General features: G+C 37.6%; 1 protein-coding gene across 2 annotated transcripts in view; it reads right to left on the minus strand.

Moving 5' to 3' along the window:
- Positions 1 to 227: 227 nt before the first annotated feature.
- The window catches only part of QSER1 (glutamine and serine rich 1), a 44,088-nt gene continuing 19,780 nt past the window's right edge, over positions 228 to 24,535 (minus strand). For both annotated transcript variants that reach the window (XM_059473715.1, XM_059473717.1), the window contains exons 4-13: positions 19,596 to 23,294; positions 16,390 to 16,685; positions 15,226 to 15,342; positions 14,488 to 14,621; positions 13,018 to 13,229; positions 11,305 to 11,442; positions 9,864 to 9,961; positions 6,029 to 6,181; positions 4,851 to 4,946; positions 228 to 4,280 (exon numbers count right to left, since the gene is read on the minus strand). In XM_059473715.1, the coding sequence (XP_059329698.1) occupies positions 4,140 to 4,280; positions 4,851 to 4,946; positions 6,029 to 6,181; positions 9,864 to 9,961; positions 11,305 to 11,442; positions 13,018 to 13,229; positions 14,488 to 14,621; positions 15,226 to 15,342; positions 16,390 to 16,685; positions 19,596 to 23,294 (5,084 nt within the window). In that variant the 3' untranslated portion in view covers positions 228 to 4,139. The remainder of the gene's footprint in view (positions 4,281 to 4,850; positions 4,947 to 6,028; positions 6,182 to 9,863; positions 9,962 to 11,304; positions 11,443 to 13,017; positions 13,230 to 14,487; positions 14,622 to 15,225; positions 15,343 to 16,389; positions 16,686 to 19,595; positions 23,295 to 24,535) is intronic.

Genomic DNA, 24,535 nt, shown 5'->3' on the forward strand with positions numbered 1-24,535 from the left:
AGAATTAATTCAGAACCCAGAATTAAAAAAATCCAGATCAACCAGACATGCTCACTTCAGTCAACATAATGAAAAAAAAAAAAACAACCCAAACCCAACCGTAGAATTGTATTTCTTCATGTTGCAAGCAGAAAATATAGGAAAAATTCCAAATTGCCAATTTGTTTCCAACAATCTTGACTTTTCAAGACTTGTGGTTTAATAACAAATGACTAAGCATTATAAGGTTTTTGTTTAAAAAGTGTTTTCACTTTAATGGGTTTAGTTAATAACATCATGAATGGTACAAAACTGTCCTTTTTCACATTTCCATACATTGTATTATGGACCACCTGAAAATCTGGACTAAGAATGCATAGTGTCTCTTAATTAGCCCTAGCTTCATTTTTGCCATACGTAGAACAGATATGCAGAAAAACATGCATTTATTACCAATGACATGTTAATATTAGCTTAAATAATAAAATATGGCAGAATGTGCACTGTGGAATGCACAGGTTCATAATAGGGTAAAGAGAGACCAAATGTCAAGTGCTGGCAACAAAATAAGAAATGGTTGGTGACACACTGACATTTTGTGACCATAGTATTAGCTTTCCTGCTTTAAAATTGTTTTAAATAGTAGTAAATATTTAAATAATATTTAAAATATATTTCCTATGGGAATCATTTACTTGGAAGACAGCCTGTAAGATCTGACTTTCTAAAAAGCAGTATTTCATTTCGACAATATATGAATACATTACATGCCACAGAACCTCCAAGACCCTAAAGTCCTTAGCTGTTTTCAGAAATAATTTCTCAATCCACTTTGTGTCTGATTTTTTGCTAGCAAAACTTTGGGAGTAGCATCTCAAAGCAAACCTGCCTTTAAGGGCAATGCTGTATTTGAATAGAACCAAACCCAGTGTAAATTGGGATGCCACACTAAAGGATAGAATAGAGGAATTAAAAGCCAAATAACTGATTATGCAATTTGTTTCATTCCTGTTCTGCTGATTCATAGTCTAAGGAGGGCTTTGTTCCTTCCCAGTGCATCTTCTCTTGCAGTCAAATCAGTGCTCAATTTCCACTGTCATATTAAGGGATGAAGACCTCACTGTTACTCCAAGGGGAAAAAATCTGAGGTGTGGGTGCAGACTTCATTATCTAAAAGGCAACAAAACAAAGGATTTGTGCAAAAAAAAAGTAATTTGTACATTGACTTTTCCATTAAGTTTGCTTCAGTATAAAAAAACCTGTTCAATCCTACTAACAAAGCTTTGCTTTGATTTATGACCCTTCAACACACTCAAGAGTTTCTGGTTTTACTTATTCTGGTTTGGTAAATTAACAATCTAGCCACCATTTCTGCACCCCAAGACAAAGATGGAAGCTCCATTATATTAATCTTTAATAGTCTGGGGCAGTTAATTTTATTCAAGACAAGTTTTTCCTGTCTTCTACAGGCACAGTGCTTGTTTAACTGGCCTTGGGAACAAAACAGCCAAAAATAAGCCAGGTCACTTTCTATGGCAGTGCAGAGCATCCTGGCCCCCCACCTCCCTTTTATTTTGAATGGTTGTTGCTAAAATTACTTCCTTTTTAAACAGGGACAAGCTACTCCAAAAGCCTCTCATTTATTTTTTTTAGCGTCTAAGGACTGAAAGCAGCTTTCTAAAGCTACTTCTAGATTAGAAAATCCAGAGTAAGTACACAGTAGTGGTAATCTTCTAGAAAGCACAGAAAACCCTCTCAACTCTCTGCAGCATTAGGAAGGGGTGTGAGAGAGACAAAGCCTGACCAGCTCTTTACAACACCATCAAGGAGCTGATTCCATTCTTCCCTCAGTCTGTATCCTCATGATTTTTAAAACAGACTAGGAATTTCCAAACTGTAACGTGACCACAGAACTCTGCCTGGGCAAGTAACTCCCTGTCATCAACCTGCAGGCATTGCCAGCCATCCCAGTAAGGGATGGAAATTTGGGAATGCCCACTGGTGATTGAGGAGTGTACCAGGCACGTTTCTACTCCAGTGTGCACATTTACATTAAAATCATTTTGTCTGATTGCTGCCAAGGCTGCTAACTCTGCTGGTTGGGTTTCACTCTCTAAACTCACAGGACTGAAACCACAGAAATTCCTTAATCCCACAGCTACCCCTCTCTGCACCGTGGGAATTAATTAGCTCCATGATTGCTCTAACAATCTGCACATTCTGCCTAACCCCAAACCCACCTCCTCTCCTTGATAACTGCAGACACAGCAGTAGCACAACGTGTCATTAACACGACAGTGACCTCCCTTTTTAAAGCAAAACCACCAGGAAGGGGCTTGAAAAAAGGCAAGGGCACGTACCCATTTCTGTTCATAGCAGTCTGCACACAAATTGTAAAGGAGAATTATTGCTTTGTAAGGATGAAAAGCTTTGGAAATACGGTAAACATCCTACAAGGTTCTAAATCTAACCAGCTAAAATTCTGTACATACTTTAATATTCAAACTTCTATTTGCTTACCCAAGATCAAATAATTTCATTTTCACATCTATTCATTAAACTCTTTATAGTTCTACGGTCTAATGAATATTTAACAACTAAATAGGATCAAAACATGGGGGAAAGGTCACATGGCAATGAACGTTACTTCATTTGGCCAATGAATAGTGAACCCTGCTCTCTTGGCTGAAATTAAGGCACTAAGTGGCAGTAAAAGGATAAAGGAATGAAGGGTTTTTTTGACATTTTCTGAAAAAAGACCAACATGACTTTTTTTTTTTAGGATGCCTGTAGAGTACATCTCCATTCTGAATGACTCAGTAAGGCATTCTATTGGCAAATTCAAAGAAAATGTTCTCCTGATCAGAGCCCATTACATTCATTGTCTGAGTGTGACTAGTGGCACTACGAAGTGTTAACAACCTGGAGGGGGGAGAAAAGCTACAAAGATGTCTGAAGACTTGAAAGGCACCAAAAAGAGAACAGCTCTGCAACTGCCAGTTCTACAAACAATTTTGTAAGCTGTGTTTAACACTGCATATAGTCTATTTTCAATCAACAATCTTTGTTGACCAAGATAAAGTGTAGTAGCTCTTCATTTAAACTCTCAGTTAATCAAGTGCTAGTTTAGTAAGAAATTTATTTTCACATACCAGGAAATAATTGCAGTGTCTAACACAACTACACTTAAAGCAAAACTAGTCTAGTATGCATTAGGCATTATTCTGGTTAACACTGAAGCAAACCTGTATAAACAAAAGGGTTACCTCGAGATACATAGTTTACAATATAAAATCAACATATAAATGAATAGGATTTACTGAAAACAATGGAAAGTGTATTACAAAGATACATGTAACAATTTTAACCACAATATTTCCTCTGTGAAAAATACAACTATTAGTGAGATAAAATGTACAATTGATTTTTTTTTTTCCAAAAGAAAAAAAAAACCACAGTATAAAGGAAAATATTTTTTTCTTCAAAACAGGGAAAATAGTTAAGGTCATTGTCTTTCATTACAATATAATTTGACACAAAAGCAGTCATAGGATTGCACCAACTCCATGTTTGGTCTCCCAAACATGACAATAGTAAAAGGAGTCCATAAAGCATAATGAAATTTCTGGATTTTATGATGGCAATATACGTATGCAGAAACTGATGTCACTCCAGCTCTGTTCACAAAATGTACAAAACTCTAAATTTGGTGGCCAGACATGTACAAATTAGTTCGCCCCAATGCTGACTTTTCTCTCACTTAGTCAGGGATGGAAAAATCTGTAGTATTTTAAGTGTTGTTATCTGTTGAGCAATAAAAAAAGAAAAAAAAGTATATGTAGTGCATGCTTCATCACTTGTCAAAAACATTTCTGAAAATAAAACTAAGTTATCCAATAGTTTACAAAATCGAAAATAACTCTTCAGGTTAAAAATGTGGTTAGGTTTATGTTTAGTTCCATCTCCAAAGGACTGATTTCCTTGGCAGCATCACTTTTCCTTAGCACGAGCCAAGGCACAGAGTTCCATAAAGAGAAATAAAAATGGCTACGAACAAGAATGCAGTCTGGCATTGTGAAAGAAATCAGAGCCTCTCTCTGAGCTTTCTGTTCCATCAGGTTAGTGCCATAGAAAAATGTGGGATTTGGGACACATTTCTGTTAGGAGCATTTCTGCTGGACACGATTCAAGAGTTCACCAAACTTTTCAAAAAGATCCTCCACCCATTTTATGTTTTTCATGCACAGCTGCACGATCTCCTCCTGGCCTAGATCTGCACTCGTCTTCTGAACAGAAGAAATCTATTCAAAAAAGATAAGGAGGGGGAGAGAGATGCACACACACATTAAGCTGCCAGAATTGGAGAATTTTCATTTTTATAAAATTCTGCAGTTAAATATAAACCTTCTCTGCCAGAAAATCTTTGAGTTTTAAAAACAAGGGTAATGCCCCCCAAAATGCATTTCTTAACAACTAAGACAGAGCTCAACTCTTGTACTTCTGCTACCTGAAATATTTCCAGCAAGGATTTGCAGAAGAAATAAAGGCACAGCATTCTAAGACCAAAAAATCCCTTTTAGATCCAAGGAGTTAAATTCACTGTCAACATTTGTTTTGTTTATTTTGGCTAACACTGAAGAACACTTCAGGGAATCCCACAAACCTTGCAAGCCTCACATCTGAATGTTCTAAGCAGCAGCTCCCATTAGGGGCAACCCATGTGGTCAGTGAAGCCTTTGCTTGCCATAAAAAAATAATTAAAATAGGAGAGAACAAAATAGTTGTTTTCTCATTTACCAAGAATGACAGAACAACCTCTCAAGTTGGACTCAATTCCCTCAGTGAATGCAAAGAATGAGAGCAATACCTACCTCTTCTTTACATGTTAGATATATGTGATATTTGTAATGATGGAGTGAGTGATACAAAGAATACAACTGTATTTTTTCTGGATCTACTGTAAACTCCTGCAAAAAGAACAATTATTTTAGGCAAATTCATGTTATTTACCGGGAGACATGACAGATATTTTCTTCTGTAAACAATTTTTTTCAGCAATTCAGAAATTGAGTGCTTCATTCAAATCATGATTGTGACATACCTGGCAAACTGATTCCCTTTATATCTTAATTATCTCCTATCTCCACTTCCCATGTTGTTTTATCAAAACCAGATGGGAGAATGCTTTCAGTCATCCTGAATGCACTGCAAACTCAAAATGGGTAAGACACACCCTTCTCAAGAAGTACTCCAAGAACTACCAAAGTTTAACCATTATTCTACCAGATTGATGCCTATCATTGCAAAAGACATAGACTTTGTGCTTGAGAAAGCTGATTTGTGCTTACCTAAAAATTAGGTTAATTTGGCCAGAAATATGAGTGTGAGCTATATGTACAGGTCATTTGTCAAGCCACTATTTACTGCAGGGAGATGAAGCTAAGAAAGCCAAATCTAGTTAGAGTGTTCCCCAGGAATTCTATGGAAATAAACAATATGTGCTTCTCAAATTTTTTCCATGTAGTTTTTTTTTTTTTTTTTTTTAATTTAAGACTCACAGCTTCATTCCACCATTGAAAATGAGGACTGGAACAAGATAGAGCTCAATTTTTAAGAAGTGTTATCTGATCTCAGATTTTACAGGGTTAACACTATTTTTACTAAATTTTTGATCTAGAAGTCATTGTGTCATTTACTTTGCAGCAAGTGTAAGAAACTATTATTATGATTATTTTATATGTTACTATTATAATATGATTTATTATTATGATCTACAGCAGCAATGGTGAAGGCAAATTGTTGCTGCTCCAGCAACAGCTCAGGAAGCCAACAAACCATGTTTCACATATGAGTTATAATAATGATTTAATGTACTCCTTTAAATGTTGGTTTTTAACATTCCCCTGCTACAGAAAAAGTACCTCTCTCAAAGATTTTACATTTTGATCAACCAAACAAAGCAGCTAACACGTGAAGCAGTGTTTTATATAAACATGGTTATCACAGCACAAGTCAGATGGTGGCAGCAACAAACTCTGTGAGCACTCACCTGTGCTGATTTAGTGGTTGATTTAGAAGCCCTCAGTGTTTTCTTGTTGTAAGCTTTACCATTCATTTTGATCTTGGACACAGATGTCCCTCCACACTTTGTCTTGGAATCCCGAGTGACCACTGTCAGTTCAGGAAAGTTTTCCAAAGCATTCTTCAACAGAGCACAGAAAGACAAAGGATTAGGAAAAAATCAGGAATGGCCACATTGGTGATAAATTGGCCTTCTTTGAAAAGATTAGAGTGCAGCCTATTAGGAAAAAATTTATTCTTCCACAAAGACCTGATAAAGTCTTTATCAGATTATACAACCAAATCTGGTTTGGAAAGCATGATCACCTGCTCCTGACTACTGTGATTTTTCAACACCAGCAGATCCTTTCACTGTACATCAGATTAACATCTGTGATTCTCTCACTAGAAAGAGAGGGGGAAAAAAAGTTCCACAGGGCAATTTTTAACTTCTAAATTGCTTTCCATTCCATTTCTACCCAAGAATTCCTAAGGCTAAGTTACTTGAAGATTTTTAAGTATTTCATGCATAGTCAGGCACGCGGGGATAGGATGCCTAAATATCTTCATAGGTTTTGTCCCAGATTTTGCAAATTACAAACTAATTGCATATCATCAGATCTGTAAGGCAGAAATGGTTTGCACAGTGAAGTAGAAGGCTCGTTCAAAAAAGTACAAGTTGAAGACATTTTAACTCATGAGAGTGAACTGCATTTCTGTCAGCTTCAATTCTATATTATTTGCATGAGTAAATTTGAATCCAATTTTGTTGAACAAATACAGCATTATGTTAGCAGCTGCTTTGAAATAGTCCTGCTATGCTACATAATCTGGCCCTGAACAATATGTTTCACATTAAATAAACATACATCTTTGTATTACACTCCACCATGAGGCAGAAAACTACACATATGGAAAAATGAATCACTGCAGCTTAAGGACCTTACTGGGACTATTGGGTTAAAATATGAAGTTGACTCCATTTTTATATTTTCTTTTAATAAACAGTACCTGACTACAAAAACCTCCCCTGCCTATAATTAATTAGCTCTTTATCTATATCACCCATTTTTTACTTTATTAAGCAAACCTCTCAGTAAACAGCTGCACAGTGGTAGCAGGAACCTTGACCAGCCAATCTGTGCATATCCAGTCTTCCTTGCAGTACTTCCAAAGTGGAACAACTTACACAGGTTTGAATTATTTAGTTTTGCTATCCACTAAAATAGCCTTCCTCAAGGCTGATTTGGAGTGTCAAGGGGCTCTGGCCACTTCTGGAGAATTCCTAAGAACCAGAACAGTTCTGTGGCCACACCACTGACTTACACCAGACAAAAGTGAACTGGAATGAAGAAGTAAATACTAGTGATTACTGCATCTTTTGGATGATCATCCCAAAATGTTCCCCAAATGCCACATCATTATTTTCAAATGAAGTTTACACATTTCAGCTGAGATGCTTCACTTACTGATCTTCAACTAAAGCAACAATAATATTTCATAATTTTGTTTGTAACAACTATTACCCAAATGATGCAATGAACTGTCAGAACTACAAAAATGTTACAGGCAAAACTACCAAACAACTGACAGTTAACTTCAGTGTCTGCTTTGGTTTGTAATACAGTGCTAACATATTCCATATTAACTGTATCCAGTATTAAATTCATCCTTGCCTATCAATGCAAACCAGTAAAAACATTCAAACCGCATGGTATCAGTGAATGAAATTATACTTTTAACCTATTGCTTTCTTCAGTGTCTCATTCAACTCCAATATCTGAACTGATTATTTCATTAAAGGTGGAACAGAAACCTTCTGTATCTTAAAGAGCATCAAACACATTTTCCTAACCAACACAACCACTTATGATGACAAGTAGGCATTTCATTTTTATCCAAGACATCGACCCAAGGATGGCACCAGTTGGCATTGTCACATCAGAAGAAAAACAGAAAAGGTTTTCTGTCTTGCAGATGACACCACAAGCAGATCCTTTCCTGACATCCATGAACTCCATTAACATCTTGCAGATGACAGGATGGAATACAATCTGAAGTTAACTTCAGAGATATGATACATAATCTGCTGCTAAGTGAACACACAGCAAAGCTATTGTATTCACTATGAACTCCAGCTTAATTACATGTTGGAATTCATGTTGGTATTACATAGAATTATAGTAGCTTTTCCCCCTTAAACTGAGAAAAAAATCAAGTGTGACTGCCTCTCACTTTTTGTGTACTGTGCATGTAACTGAAATTCTACAAATTTGTATCTTCTGTGCACAGGCAGGTCAAAAAGAGGTATCTATATTAATAACTATTAACACTAAATTCTTACCATGACAAAAAACCCCCAAGAAATGGAGGGTTAATACATGCCACCTCTTTGAGGCTCTGTGCATTTGAAATGACACAGCCCTCCCCAGGCCTTTTTACTCTAAGGAAGAAACCACAAGTAATTCTGTTCAAGGAGGTACAAATCATTCAGCTGCTGGGAAAACACCATAACTAACATTAAAAAAGTTCAAGAATCATGTGAATTGTAGCTGTTTCTCTGGTTGATGGTGGTCTCCTCCCTGAAACAAAGCCCCCTTATGTCCCACAGAATTTACTAGATGTGGAATGGGGGAAAAGGTTTCATGATGGAAAAGAGCAGAACTTTCAAGTCTGTTATTATCTCCCTCCTCACCTAGTTGTCAGATATGAGCTCACAGCAGTACAAAGAACAGCACTCACTCTCCAAGTGTCTCTGTGCTGTGGGACAGTTCAGAGGAAAGGGGGACAGGGAAAGTCAGGCAAAGAACAAGTTTGGAGGTGGTGTTCATAGCCAGGCCAGCTTTACTGTTGTTGGCCTCAGAGCTGTTACAAGAACAAATCATCAGTCTGATTACAGACACTGACAAAAGGATGTTTTATTCCCAAGCAGCAGGACAAGAGTAAATGGGATATTTAGAGTGGATATTACAAAAAACTTCCTCACCAGGAAGGTTATGAAGTACCAGAACAGGCTGCCCAGGGAAGTGGTGGAGTCCCCATCCCTGCAGGGCTCTGAAACACGTGCAGCAGATGCGGTGGCACTTTGGGGCAGGGTTTAGTGGTGGGCTTGGCAGTGCTGGTTTAACAGCTGGAATTGATCTTTTCTAACCTACACGAGTGAAAATCACCTTGCTGCACTTGCAAGCTCTGCATTGCTGCTTGGAGGGTGGGTGGGAACAGTGGGAAGCACAGAGATTATCCTCCTGTTTACCTTCTCTCTACTGAGATGGTACGGCTTCTCTCTTCCCTGGCCACATCCAGACCTGATTTTTTATTACCACGCCAAAGCTGCTGTAATATGGGCTTGTTATCCACACTTTTCTCAACCTTCCATGCTGAAGATACATGAAAGAGCACACAAATGAGTTGTTCTTGCATCCCTCTGTCCTGGTTTTAAACTCCTCTGATCATGTTCTCTACTTCAAAGAGGTTCAGACATCTGTTCCACAGCATAGCTATTTCACGTAAAAGTTTCTTTTTAAGCAATACAATCACTTAAACAAAAGGTCTAGAAGGACAGGAAACAGATTTTGTTTGGCAAACTGGAAAAGCTTAATGGAAAAAAATGCTTGAGAACGAAGCAGAAAGCATGGGGAGCAAAACTAGAACTTCACCTTTGCAGTATGAACTCCTCCATCCCAAAATGTTCTCCAAATGCCACATATAAGCACTAAATTTATAACTGCTGTTCCAAATGAGTTTTAAGCTGTTCCTGCATGGTATGAATTCACTGATTTACCCAAACCACCACTTTTAAAAGCCTAGAATTTGAAAGAGGGTACCTTGAAAGCGTGATCCAAGCGCAATTTGGACAGCAGCCTTTTCCTGTTGTCATTCAGCATTCCATCAATCTTTCTCATGTGAGGCAAAAGCAGTTCATCTAAAAGACACATCAAAAACCCACAGTAGCTGATTATTAAGAGATGCACAATAATGAGATTCATATTAATTCTAAACTTTGACCCATTAACATACAATGTGGAGAGTAAAAAATAAAGCAATTGCCACATAATCTAATTTCAAATGTGAGAGAAAAATCTTTTTTTTCTTTTTGATCAGCCCACTAAGATGGTGTTGATAGTATGAAGTTTAATTGCTGAGTGCAATCCTGCTCCTTCTTGGAGTTTCCTTTGCTGCAAGGATAAATTCAGATAGAGCAATACAGAGTAGAAATATTAGAGACAATTTTACACCAATTCCTAGATAATCCTCTTCTGTGCAATACAGCTGGCAGTTTTATGAAGACAAGTAGGTGGTTTTGACATTTGGTATTCCATTTTACAAGAAATGGTCCTGCTGGCATTTATAACAAAAAAAAAAAAAAAAATTGAGGAAAGTGCTTACTGCTAAAAGTTACTGGATAAACCACTGTGAATTGAACAATATACAGCTGAACATAGGCATGTGGCCAGGAATGAAAATTTACAGCTCAGTATGGAGCATTTTATAAATAAACTCAATTACTTTGATTTTAGTGGGACTACTGACACAATGCATGGGTCTGAAATCTTGAGATAAGTGTGCACTGATGCACATTCAAATCAAGAGAGGCAGGAGAGGAGAGGCTAGAAGATTTTTTAAAACACAGTCAAACAATATAGTACAAAACAACAGCTTGCAACTAAATACATGAAAGGATTTATCTTTTGGAACCTTTATCTTTGAATGTGTTTTACTAAATTTTGAGAAATAGGAGTTTTGACTTGTACCCTGGAGTCTACTAAGATAAACAAATCCAAATATTTTGTCTTCAAAGAAAAAGTGTGCATTAATACCATTTTCTTTGATCAGGATTTCAAGATTTCAGAGTTTAAAAAGCTGAATTTTTAATAGTAGAAGGAATCATATCTACTTATAGTTATATGCCTATTTCTTCATAAGAAAGCAAACAGACTTGAAACTCTAAATTTAAATAAATCTTTGCTAAGGTTTGAAGTACAGTAACTGTCGGAACAAATAGCTCAATTCTGACATTCACAGCAAAGTTCTAATGCAGCAAAGAAGATAAAACAATATTTCCAAGTTACTTTGACTGTTCAAAGAGATAATGCAAAAATATATACACACATAATGTGCAGATTCTTCAGCTGAGGTTGTGTAACTCGAATTTTGTTACGTTTGTTTTTAAAAGAACAAAAAGGGTGTTCTTAAAAAGAACACTTGCTTTACTGATTAATAACCTTAAAATCTAGTAAGAACACCCAAGTGTTAAACATACTGTACCATTGCTCTTTTCCAAGGCTTGCATTGTGTCTGGATCCAAGGCAATGCTCACAAGCAACTCCATGTAGCTCTTGAAAGTCTCTTTCATAGCTCTTGTATTCAAAAAACGAGTAACAAGTGGAGCTGGAGGTACAACCTCTGAAAAGTCAACAGCACAGAATGAGTTTTTCCCCTTCAATATCCTAAAAACACTTGTGTTTTTCAAAACTGAAGGTATCTCTCTTAAAACAAAAGTGACCCCTACTGGTATCCCAAGAGATGAAAATTCAGTGCATTCTACTGCAATAAACTACTTACAAGTCAAAAACAGGGGCAGACACAAAATATGGCACAAATGGTTCCATTTTTAACTATCAGTGTTTAGATTATATTTTAAGGAATTAAAACACTTTCCTATTAGTGTAGATGAAAGTTCACAGAAACAGGATAATTTATAACTTCAGTCAAGTGAAGTACTTAAGTGCCCTAACTTTCACCTCAAGGCAAGGACCTCCCAAAATTGCAAAAATTTGAAGTCATCCAACAGGAAAAAGAATTTCTGAGTACTAATGTCATCTAGGAGCCTGCATACCATTGAATCAATCACACCTAATTTTTAAACTCACAAAAAAGGTAAAAAAAAAGGTAAAAAAAGGTTAAAAAAAAGGTTAAAAAAAAGGTGAAGAGATACAGGCATACTTATGCTTACTCTGAGGAAGCTTTTATTTTTTCATAGACAGCAACTATTTTAACACGCACATCAGAACTATGAAGCATTCTGCAGCTTTTTATAGGCTCTATGTCTGACACCAGGGTTTTGCAGTGATTCAGCCAGCAAGGCTGTTCAACTCCCTCAGGGATGACCATAATCACACCAGGTTACTTGAGCTCTTAAATATGGAGAGAGTTATTTGGGCAAGTTTGCTTGAAAATTATTTTAAAGGTGTTGTCCTCACAGAGGCAGTGTGCCAGGACATCAGTCATGGTGTATCGATATTTAAAAGTCACCAGGATGCTTTAGAAATGCAGCAATAATAAAGTATGAGCAATACACAGCTTTGTTTCAAACACACAGGAAATAGAAGCTTGCAAAATGCACTGTACACCTGCCAGCAAAGGTAACCCCTATAAACACTGTAAACTTCAGAAATCCCTTTTTCTTATGGAGAGCTCCTGCAAACATTGAATCTCAATGTTCTACCAATGTCTTAATAGCAAATCTGCTCAGCAGGCTACATTTGAACAGCTGGCATTCAGACAAGCAATGGAGCAGCCAAAAACTCAACTGTTTCTTCCCCTTGGTTCTGAAAAAAGAACAGCAGCATCTGAATTCTCCCCACATCTGCATGCAGGCAAACACTTCAGGAATGTTATTTTAGACATGACATTCAGTTGCAATGGAAAACTAATGAAGAATCTCACCCTTAAGATTTATTCAAAAAACAAATTGGTTTCTCCTCCTACAATTGTACCCAACACAGACAGCAAGTGGTAAAATATGTACTCATGTAGATAAACTACATTTGAAATAAATTCAGTTGTAAACATTTGCTTAAACACCAAACAGCAACTGAAAAGTTTTAGGAAACTCATTTTGCACGGCATTGTTGGATTTTATATTTTCTTTCTGAGGCTTGTACAGAAAAATGTGCAAGATCAAACAATTTAATTTTATAATACTCTTCTCAGTTCAGTTCAAAAGGGCCTGGGTGCCAGCAATGGTATCTCACTCACCATCTTCTTCACTCTGGGCCTCAGGCGAAGAATCAGACTGGGAAGATGAAAATTCTTCTTTCCACTTTTTCCTTTTCTTTGGTGGTGGTTCAGCCTTTACCTTTGGCTGTTTAGCTTTGGGTTTCACAGAAGAGACTTTTGTTGCTGCTGGTTTTGGTGTTGGTGGATCAGGGGGTTTGATGTTGCTATTACTAGGTTTGCAGTGAATAGTTCTGCAATATTATGAGGAGAATGTTAATGAATATAATTACCACCCAGGTTTTAGCAGTAATAAAATATAGCTATAATCTTATTTAACCAGAATATACTCCCCACTGATGATATCCACTTATTTCACTGTAACTGGGTATTAGGTTGTACCCATTTTATATACTACTATATTTTTGAAATAATACTTGACCAAACAACGCCATTCTCTTCCCACCCCTCAGAACAGGAAACAAACATGAATGTTAATATCAGAAACACAAAGTTCTGTACTTTGGGAGTGATAACACAATACAGTTTTGAGAGCATGGCAGGGAATGCAATCTTAGAGTTTTGTCAGGATGGGAAAGCAGTGATATGTACAGCAGAAACATTGCCAGTATCTTCTGGAACACTGAAAATAATTCTAGACATCTGTCAGAAATGGAGATTTCAAACCAAAATGCATGGAGACAACAGACAGTAGAAGGATGAGAGCAATGGAAGCTGAAAGACCTCACTTAATGAGCTCAGTGAAACACACACAGAGGTGGGATGTGACTGATTTGCCCAGAAGTACAACACGCAGTACAAACAAAGAAAAGCCAAAAGCTGTGTTGAGAGAACAGCAGAAGCATAACAAGCTCATCACAATCATGTTTTGTTAAAAGAGGGGGTTGCCTCAGAGCACTGCAAGAACAGGTACTGGAACAGCCTTCCACAGCCCAAGAAAAAAGGAGCATCAAAGTCCCAGCTACTTTTACTAAAACAGGATTATTTCACCAAATCGATCATCTGATGGCACTGCTTTCTTTGAGAGCAAACTAGACTTAAAACTCCAGTGTTTTCCTGAATAAAGAGCACTGTCATGAACATCTGACAGGACTGTGAAGAAAGCATGGTACTTCCAGTATACCAGGACAGAATGGTCATTAAAGCAACCCAGAAAAAAACTACCTAACTAGCAAAGTCCACAGGATATGAGAAAACAACACACAGAAAATTAAAATCATCACTCTAGCAGGCTTGTAGGGCAAAGGATGACATAGAAACAGCATGTAGAACCCTAACACCTCCCAAATAACTGATTATGGAACCGAATAGAGTAAGGAAGACAAGGCAGTAATTTATATTTAATTTCTTAAAGCAAACCAGACAGTTCTCAGTTTCCATATTAAAGCACAATTAATACACTTGAAAGTTATAACTCTTGTTTATTTCAACAGGTGTGTTCTTAATACGAAAACAATATGGCAAAATGAAAAACAAATTGAAATAAAATACCTTGCTGACTGCACAGGCTTGATTCGTGGCTTTTTTGAGCATACTCTGACATATTCCTTTTTGTTTGCATTTTCAACAAACTTCACATAAACTCGTTTGTATTTTGTCTTTGCATCCCCAAAGTACCCAAGATACTAAAAAGAAAAAAATCCAAACCACAAGTGTTTATGTTAAGCAAAATTTGTCAGTTTTAACAAGTAAAAATTTCAATAGTAAAGAAAAAAATCAGTTTAAACTTCCCCATGTTTATACAACAAGCCACTCTACAGCATTTATAATTTAAACAAAATTCTCCATCAGATTTCCAGATAATAATTAAAACTGAAGACAATAAGGTAAGGGGATGTACTCTGGGCTTCTTTTTTTTTTTTCCTTTATTTTATTCTCCACATGTGTTATCCCAAAAGCATTATCTGCCTGGCAAAAGGCTGCCTGTTAAAATTGTATCCCCTCTTCTATCCTTCACAAGCTTTTTTCCACTGATTTTATTCTGGTCAGGAAAACTTGTTCCTTTACAAAAGATATCAAAGTGATATCAAAATGATACCAAAGACCCCATGCTAGAAAGCAGAAAATCAGTCCATGGATGTCTTTAGGGAGAGTTTGAGCTGGAGGAGGTTTTCCCCCCTAGGATGATTGCTAAGAATGTATGCCAGAATCATATTCAATTTATTCTCCTAGCCTTGCATGAAGGAAAGCAGCTCCCATGAGGCTTCCCAAGGAATTCTGAGGACTCACACTGTTAGTAGCAGCAAACTCTCTGTGGCCGTCACGCACTTCAGGAACAAACTTCTGCAATAAAGCCTTCTGTACTTTCCAAATAGCTGGAGGCTCTTTTCCTGTCTGCAAAGCAACCTGGAAGAACATAAAAAAATTGTTTGCTAAAAGCAGTGCTTATTTTTCTTCCAGGAATGTGCTTGTGCATCACGTTTTTGAGGAAGTAACCCAAGGATAAAATGTAAAGAAGTAATTTAAAATTCCAACATCATCGTTATTAAGTTCTGTTTGCATCAAGGCAAGTTTGTAATTATCAGCTTGAATGAGAATTTTCTGTAGATCCTACAAACAAACCACTAACTCAAATAAACCTTTTGGAAAATGTAGGCAAACACTCGTTACTTTTTCATGACTCCTGAACTAACAAACTTAAAATTCAAAACATCTCCTAACGTACCTTAATCCCTTTGATAAGTGAGAAGGGAATATTTCAAACTGATAACACTTGTCTTGTGTGACAAAGCAGCATTACTTAATTTAAAACTGCACCCTAAGAGGACAAGCACAGAGACAAGTAATCAAAAATACTAGAAATTTTCTAACAGTAAGAACATTGCTGGCTATGATAGCAACAAAAAGAAAGGTCAACATGTAGAATAATAAATATGGTGAAGCAACAAAACCAAACCAAACAATCAAAGACAACAAGGAAATTCACATAAACTCATGTGAAGAGTTGTACTGGTTGCTTATGGCAATAATTTCTTGTTGAAATACAAAGCAGAACCTCTTACAAAGAACCAGAAGCCAATTCCATTCAAGTTCTTCTGCAAAGTTTCATTTGAAAGTCTACTCCTATCTTAAAAAAAAAAAAGTAGTCAAGAGACTCTGAAAAATTTATGCTGTTTAATATTAAAATAGGTAATTCCAAGTTCTAACAGAGGTTACCAGCACACAGATTTACTTTATTATTTATGTAGCATAAAATGGGTCATGTACATTCAAAACATGTTTGTAATCTGCACTAGAAAGACACCTTTAAGGCTTTTTGGCAGCAATCAGGGAATATTAGAATGGAAAGAGAAAACTAATCTGCAGCCTTTCCTCTTCTGGTAGTTCCTTGAGGCTAAATTCATATGCAGGGGTTTTGTGCTGTGTTTCCCCCCCGGCAAATATTCAGATTACCTTTAGTGTCTCTATATCTTCAATCTTCACTACAAATTCATCACGTTCTCTGTACATCCCCTCTCCTTCACTGTCCATATTCTCCTCATCAGTACATCCTTCTATTGCAACAGTCTCCTGCATTTTTGCCAATTGTTCTGAAGTCACAGCATCCTGTTGAGCTACTTTTAAGGGGTCAGCTGGATTCATTTTCTCCTGCACATTGCCTACAGGAGCAGCTGTCTGTGGAGATTCCTGCTTTACTGCAGCACTGGTGGTGGTGGCAGCAGCAGTAACAACTGTCACTTTTTCAGTTTCTGAAGAAAAAAATCCAAATTTCAGTTAAATTATCAAGGATTAGCAATGTAATATGGAGCTAGGTTTATCTTCTTTTCTATTACAATTCATAATAAAAGCAACTATTCTAGGAAAAACACCTGTTCTAGGAGTTAAAATAGAAGCAGTATTTGACCACAACTAAATCTTAAACAAAACCAGAATACTGTAGCTAATATACCTCTGTTTGTATTAAACTGCTACATCTGTTAGCATCTGGAATTAACAAAACGGAATGCTTTGGAAAACAATTTGATAGTTACAGACACGATCACCAGGTAATACTGCTGTACTTTGTGACGATAAGCAAATACAACAGTAAAGGTTGCAACACTAAATCTTGTTATCTGCTGAGAAATATTTTGAAATTGGATTGCAGAAAGAGAAATACACATGAAATATGAAAATATTTTCTGTGTGACTTTTGGACATTTATAATTTTTATGTGATTATTTGTGTGATTATTATTTGTGATAATGTAACTGGAAGTTCCAGATTAAAACTTTAGCCATAGTCTAATGATTTTTAATATTAACAGAGGTGAGCAATGAGAACTGATGGTACAAAACAAAGAAGAGAAAAGAACATTCCTTTCCTCCTCTATTCCAAAGAGCCAAAGAGAAGTCCCACCTTTCAAAATTATTCTTTCCCACCTGAAAAAAATTAGAATCCTTTTTAGATATTACTTTACAATCTTCTATGTGTGTTAGTTTTAACATTGACTTGCTGATCTAAAAGAAATCAAGTTATATTAACTATAATACAATTACTAATATCACTCAGGAAACTTAAACCACTTCACAATTTTGTTACAATCACTTCTAATTGTTGACTTTTTCACTTGAAAAATTATACAAAAGATAATGTAACATATTTTAACAAAAGTGACTCCAAACAAATGAGTTAAATGTCAAATTAATGTGTCAATACAAAAGCTATATATCTAACTAAGTGAAGATTCTCTAAATCCATTCAATAAAATTGTTAATTTGGAATGTGAAATGTGTTCTTCCATATACATCACCTCACATTATTGAAATATGTTCAATTTCTTCAGTGAGAGAGAGCTCTGACAGCTTTAATTAGCCACACCATTATGAGTTGCTCAGGTATATTTACATATTTGTCAGAACAGCAGATAAAGGTACATGTATACTTAATACCATCAACAAAAGACTATGTTTTAATATTTGTCTGTCTATACTTATTTGCAAAAACAGACAGAAAAGGCTATTACCATAAAACCTGCAAAACACCAGCAAGAAAGGAAGAAAGATGCCATCGTTAAGCATCTTGTACAAACAATTTTGCATGTCACAAAACAGGAAGAATTTCAAGAAATTGATGACATAAATTTTACATCCTTATGGACAACAAAGAAGATACAATCATAGTGTAAAAGAAATCATTGCAAATAAAACAGTAATGGAAATGCTCACTAATGGAAATGTTCACCCAACGAAAAAAAAAAAAATTGAAATATTTCTTTGGACATTGTACACAGAAATGGCTTAACTAAAATTAACAAACTTCAGCAAGAGGCTCATGCCTTGGCACTGTCCAGATTTCAGCTTTCTGGTAAGAAAAACAATCAGTGCTTTCTTGTTTGAAATATATATTCAAGTGAAAGACGCAGAAGGAACTTCATCCTCTGTAAAAGCCTTTTTGAAATGCATGCACTTAACATAATTGCATAGAAATAGCCAAAGAAAAAAACAGAATAGTAATTAAGATAAAGCATTGTTCAGCATCTCAATGTATTCTGCAATGATTTCCCAGTATCTTAGGTGTGATTATTACAATTCAAGTTTAATTTTGCCACGTATTTTTCATGTCACACCTAGAGAAAAAAAAATTCTCCCTTTCTCCTTTAATCTAAAAAGGGAAACCATTACTTCATTCTCTCTTGTTGAGAATCAGCTTACAGGTCACGGGTTCTGAATCCTGAGAAGAGTTAAAGAAATGTTTCATTTCTCCCTGTGATTATTTTGGAAGACAATGGTAGGTCTCTGGAATTAGTACAATTATGTGATTGCCTGGATAGTTTCTAATTGCTTACCAGAGGGGAAAAAAAATATAAATCTTTACTGAAGAGACCTGTCCAGGCAAAAACATTCTCTATGCTGAAAATACTTCAAAACAAAGCACCCTCAGTTAAAAGCTCTGAACATGGATGTACAGCATGGATGTAACACAACTGAAACCGCAAAGTGTGGGAAAAACTAATTACTGCTGTGATCAGTGGTTGCTGCCTGCCCCTCCCTGCCCAAACCAGTCCTTCCCAGGTTTTGTTCTTTTGTTAGTAACCTATCAACATGGAACTACAACACCCTTGATCAATATGGCTCAAACAACTCCTACCTTGCACCATGAGTAGCAGTTAACAAATAAATGAGTGCAGTTTACAAGAGCCAAAGTTGTTTCACACACGTATCCAGTGCAACTTCATTGTCACAGAAAATGGGTGTTTACCCAGCAAGAGCTTATCACCTGTTGATGGCAATTATGAATATATTCCCTTGCTAGAATTTTTTAAAAATAGGTTTAGAACCTCTGACATGTTTTGTTGATGTTCCCAGATGAAAATCATATTTAGTGCTTCAAGCCAGAATCGAAGAGAACACACACATTATTCCAACTCCAGGCTAAAATAACTTTTTGGCATTAGTCCTATTTAAGTAGCATGAAAAAGTTTATTTACATATTTTCTAATTGTGGAAAACACTATTTTAGTCCATAGTCAATACACCTTTTGAAGAAAACTCTTAATTGTGGCCAAAACCAAATCAAATTAAAACCTTTACCTGAAGAGAGATAAAATTATTCTTTTTTTTTGTCCCATCAGCTACCAAAATCTCCTTCAACATATGGACCTGTAGTAACCCTTTTACCTGATTTGATCTTTTTCTCAGATGTTTCATCCAGGGCTGACAATGCAGTAGAGATGCTCTTTTGAAGATCATGATTACCACCCACAGAATCATCTTCATCAGAAGAAAATGAAGGCAGCGTTTCTAAATTTTTCTTAAGTTCCTCATCAGCTTTTTTGGTTGGACTTTCTCCACTGACCTCAGCAGCCACAGGTGCTGCTGCTGCTGGCTGAGGCTTTGCAGAGGGCTGCAGGCAAGGGGCACGAACTATTTGTGCGACTGGTCTCCTAGTCCTGTTTGGCATTCGTACAGCTGGAGTGGAAAACTGTTGCCTAGGCCCAGACTTCAGAAAGTCTAAAAAAGATGCAATAAATCCTGTTCTGACTTCAGGCTGTTTTTCTTCAACTTCTTTAATTTTTTGCCTCATTCTTTCCTGATGTTGGTAAGTATCATAACAACCTTCAGAAACAGGAGAAGAGTATGTGAAACATGCATCATTTCCTCTTGAATTTTGACGTTTACACTGTCCACTTCTTTTTACCTGTTTCTGAGTTGCACTGTCATCTTCTGCAGCATTTTTGTTTTGGCTTTTTCCTTTGCTTTTTTTCTTCTGAAGGTTCCCTTGAGTTAAATCTTGGCATTCTTCTTCAGTTCTATTAATGGCTCCATCTGAACTTTGGGGCACAGACAGAGGCTGCAATGGAACCTTTGACTGGTTACCTGACACTGTACCATCATCACCACCCACACTGAAATCATTCTCTGAAGCAGCACTTTCCTCACTTAGGCTCCTACCACTTGAAACAAAATCTGTCTCCCTTGCATTCAGTGCACCATCAACAGAAGCTTCATTATCTTCTTCAGACTCATGACTGATGCTGGATTGTTTCTTCACTCGCACAGCCTCCTGCTCCTCCTGACCAGGACCAAGGGTGGGAGAGGTCATTCTTATTGGTACAGTCTGATCAGAAGTTTCAAGGTGCTGCTGATCCAGGTTCACAGCTTTTGTCTGTATTGTTGACACTGGGGTAAGATTTAGAGTAATTTGGCCTCCATTCAGAGAAATATTATTTCTGCTTGCTGGCTTTCCAATTACAGTAGGTGAGGCACTGAAAACAGAAGACACGTGTCTGGAATCCAACGATCGGAACTGCGTTTTAGACTCCTCACTATTTTCAACAGTTTGGATTTCCTCTTCATTAGAGGATGATTTGGCAAAGTCAGATGGTGTCACTCCACAGGCTGCTGCTGTTGCTGCTAAGATGTCATCCACGTTGGATAATATATTCCTCTCATCGCTGAGAAGCATAGATTCTGGGAAGCATATCGAACTAAGAGAAACAAATTGATTTTTTGCATCATGTTGATTTGTCTGAGTAAAATGATCTTTTGCTGTCAAATGCTGCTGTAGTGGTTTTGAAGACTCAGAAATGTCCATTTTCATTACTTCTGAATTCTGACTATGAAGCTGCTGCTGAGAATGACCCCCATTACTTTGAACAACGTGACCATCCATCTGAAGGAACGGATGTGCCACCTGCTGAGGACTCTGTATTCTTTGCACTTGTGGTGATGCCTTTGCTTGTCCTAAACCCGACTGCAGGATTGACTGGTGAAGGATCTGCAAGTCACAGGTTGACTCCAGCAGTACCTGTGCACTGGGCAAGCACAGCTGATGACCATGTCTTAAAGCATGAGGCTGCACCTGTGGTGGCGTGCTAATGACTTGGCCCTGCTGCTCTTGAGCTTTACTGTCATGTACCTTATGCATAAGGGAATGCTGCTGGTTTAGTTCCTTAGCACTCACAGCTCCCTGTGCTGTTCTCATTAAATTCGTTGTCTTTTTGATATCATGGCTTAGGCTGCTGATATGGCCAATGTGCTGGGAAAGCTGTTCCACAGAACTGACCATTCTTTCATCTTTTTTTGTTCCTTGAAGAGTAAGTCCAACAACCTGATCTTCAAGACGAGAGTTGCTTCTGATTACACTTTGAGAGTATCTGTCATTTGCTTTTGAGACCCTGTAGGACGCATCCTGAGCATTGATCTCCTCCTCTGTTAGGCTTTGAGTGGAAGATTCGAGAGCAGCTTGCTGTTGCAATGCCTGCATGTCCTGCATTGATAATTCCTCCTCCTGCTTCGATGAGGCGTATAAGTTAGAGTCAGACTTCCTTTTAACATAGGACTTTGTTTCTGAGGAAGGTCTGTTGTTCTGCAGCGTCTGGGAGTGAGCTGGGGATGCAAAAGGAGACTGGACAGATGGCAAAAACTTTTGAGACTGTGGAGAGGAGGATTCTTGAGACTGAGAGTTCTGAGAAGAATGTAAAGAAATATAGCTTTGATTAGGGCTGGAGGCTGGAAGAGTTTGTACCCGAGGAGAGGCGTTAAAGGAAAGAGAAGGCGACGTTAATGTTAAAGACTGCCCTGAAGAATAGCTTTCTGAAGGACTAACAGCTGCTAAAACTTGTGACTGAGATGAAAAATTAACTTGGGACTGGGTAACTGGAGATAAACCCTGAGAGTGACTAGAAGAGTAGTTCTGAGCTTGGCTGACTGAAGAGAGTTCCCTCATTTGCCCAGAGTAGTTCTCATTTGGAACTGAGGTCAATACCTGTTCCTCTGAGGAGTAACTTAAAGTCTGACTGTCAGAAGTAATAGCTTGTGATTGCCCAGAAAAAGTCAATGTTTTATACAGTGAGGGCAGCTTCTCAACCTTACTGGATGAGAAATCCTGTGAGTGGCTGACAGGTGGCACATTCTGAGCCTGGCATGAAACGTAGTTTTGGGACTGACTGACGGACAAGAGGCTGGGGAGCTGTGCTGTAGAATAGATCTGTGCTTGGCCTGTAATGACAGAACTCTGGTTTTGTGCAGTTTTGGCATAGCTTTGTGTCTGCACAGCGGGAGCTACACTCTGAGGTTTGGGGGTCTTTGTTGACCTCGGAGGCTGCTTCATGGAACAGTTTTTCACTTTTGCAGTGGAAGCAGAGGGAAAACCAGGCGATGGAATTGCAGATGTGTACGACTGAGCGAGTTCCACTGTGACTTGAGAAGTCTTCTGCTGTGGTCCTCCATTGCTCACCTGAGTAACATCTCCAACTGGACTGCAGGATAACGCCGAGTGCCTAGACGTATCCTGAAAGTTAACCTCACTTGTACTTGTTAAATAGCTGTGTAAGGAATGCTGTGAAACAGTCAGTTGAGGCTGGACAGACTGAGTACTCGAAGGCCGCTGGTGGTGTTTGATAACACTACATTCTCGCTGAAGTGCTCTGTCCATGGAAGCAGTGGAACCAGTGAACACAGATGTGCTGTAGGCCTGAGACGCCTGCTGGGCTCCTCCAAGGGTTGAAGGCAACAAACTGAACTGAGGCTGCAAAAGATGGGGTGCAGATTCTTGAGCAGAACGATATGTTGATGACTGGGGGGGCACACTGGTACTCAGAACGGAGCTGCCCAGGCGCTCGAATGTCAAAGCGGTTGGAACGGTGCCTTGGGATGTTTTAATCTGCAATAAAGGATCATGGGCACTTAAGAGACCGTTGGATGTAGCACTGAAAGTGGCGTCTTGAAGGGTAAGAGAAGGGGTAGTAGCAAAGTTTCTGCTGCTGAAGGTGTTGGGATGCTGATATGCTGACAAAGCAGAGGTTGGTGGAAATGTTCCAGAGGTTGGCAAAGCTCCAGTAACAAATAGTTCTGTGGCTGTCGAGGAATGCATACCTGGAAAAAACAAAAACAAAACAAGGAGGAAAAAGGAGCATAAGAGAGCTTTAAAAATAACAACATTGCATTTCTTCTTGCAAGCTCTTACAGCATTTACAAATATAACGTTCTTTAGAATCACCACCCTTTTAAAAAACCCAAACATACATAGGGAGGCACTTATCATGGGTAATTTTCAAAGTGGAAATGCAGGGTTTTTTTAGAATGCCAAACTCTGTACCTGCAGTGAATTGCTGAAACCTCATATCCTTAAGAGGCGAATTGTTGATTAAAATAATTGTACAAGATTAATTCTGCTTTGAAATGGAAGGCTCTTTACTAGTTTTTATTTCAGTTTAAAAAGAAGATCATACTAAACTGATCAAAAGCCCCAGCCACCTTTAATAAATAGTAAAAAGGCAAAATTACACCTTAGCAGTTGTAATACATACACAGTTTAAGAAGCAATCCCATCTCCTGGAGTTACCCTCACCAATAATTTTATAACTCACTTTATGGGAAACATTCCAGAGCATACAGTGAGACAGCTAATGGTCTATACACTCTGCAATTCATTTTCTTAAAGGAGGGGTTTGACTTTCAGTACAAGCAGTAAATATAATTTGTATGCTTTCTGAAGTGAGAGTCCCAAATATCCTCAGACAGCAATTATCTGCATGGTGCAGTAACAACTATCCAAATGAAAAGCATATTTCTTATTTGCATCCAGCCATGGGTATGACACCCTGGCTTAAACAAGATTTCTCAACAGAATACACTACTCCAGCTGAAACAGGAGTATAAAACTCCCTTGCAAGCTTTGAGGCTTAGAGCAGTGATCCATATCATTCACCCTGTAACCCTGTAATCATTCACCTTGCTTTTCACCCTGTAACTTGCAGACACTGGTGAAGTTTGTGTACTGTTTCCAAAGTCTACCAAGAAAAGCAAAGAAGACAAGTTTATTCCCAGAGAAGCTTAAAATTTTTGCAAAGGATTCAGTTTCCTCTGGGAAATTTACCAGGGTATGCAAATCAGAAAAAACTAAAATCAGTGGAATGACTTGACCTTTTTAGATTCTTCTTGCACTCTTAAAACACTTTTTAGCTTAGCATCATTCAAGAACAAATAAAAACTCTGAGTAAATCAAGCTTGTTTTGAAACAAATACTTCAGTTAAAAAATATTTCATTTTACAATACAGTAAGTCTTCTTAAGCTGATTGCAACTTAATCATACAATTGCTTTTGAAGTTTCAGG

The sequence above is a fragment of the Ammospiza nelsoni genome, chromosome 6, assembly GCF_027579445.1.
Source record: "Ammospiza nelsoni isolate bAmmNel1 chromosome 6, bAmmNel1.pri, whole genome shotgun sequence".
Classification (NCBI taxonomy): domain Eukaryota; kingdom Metazoa; phylum Chordata; class Aves; order Passeriformes; family Passerellidae; genus Ammospiza; species Ammospiza nelsoni.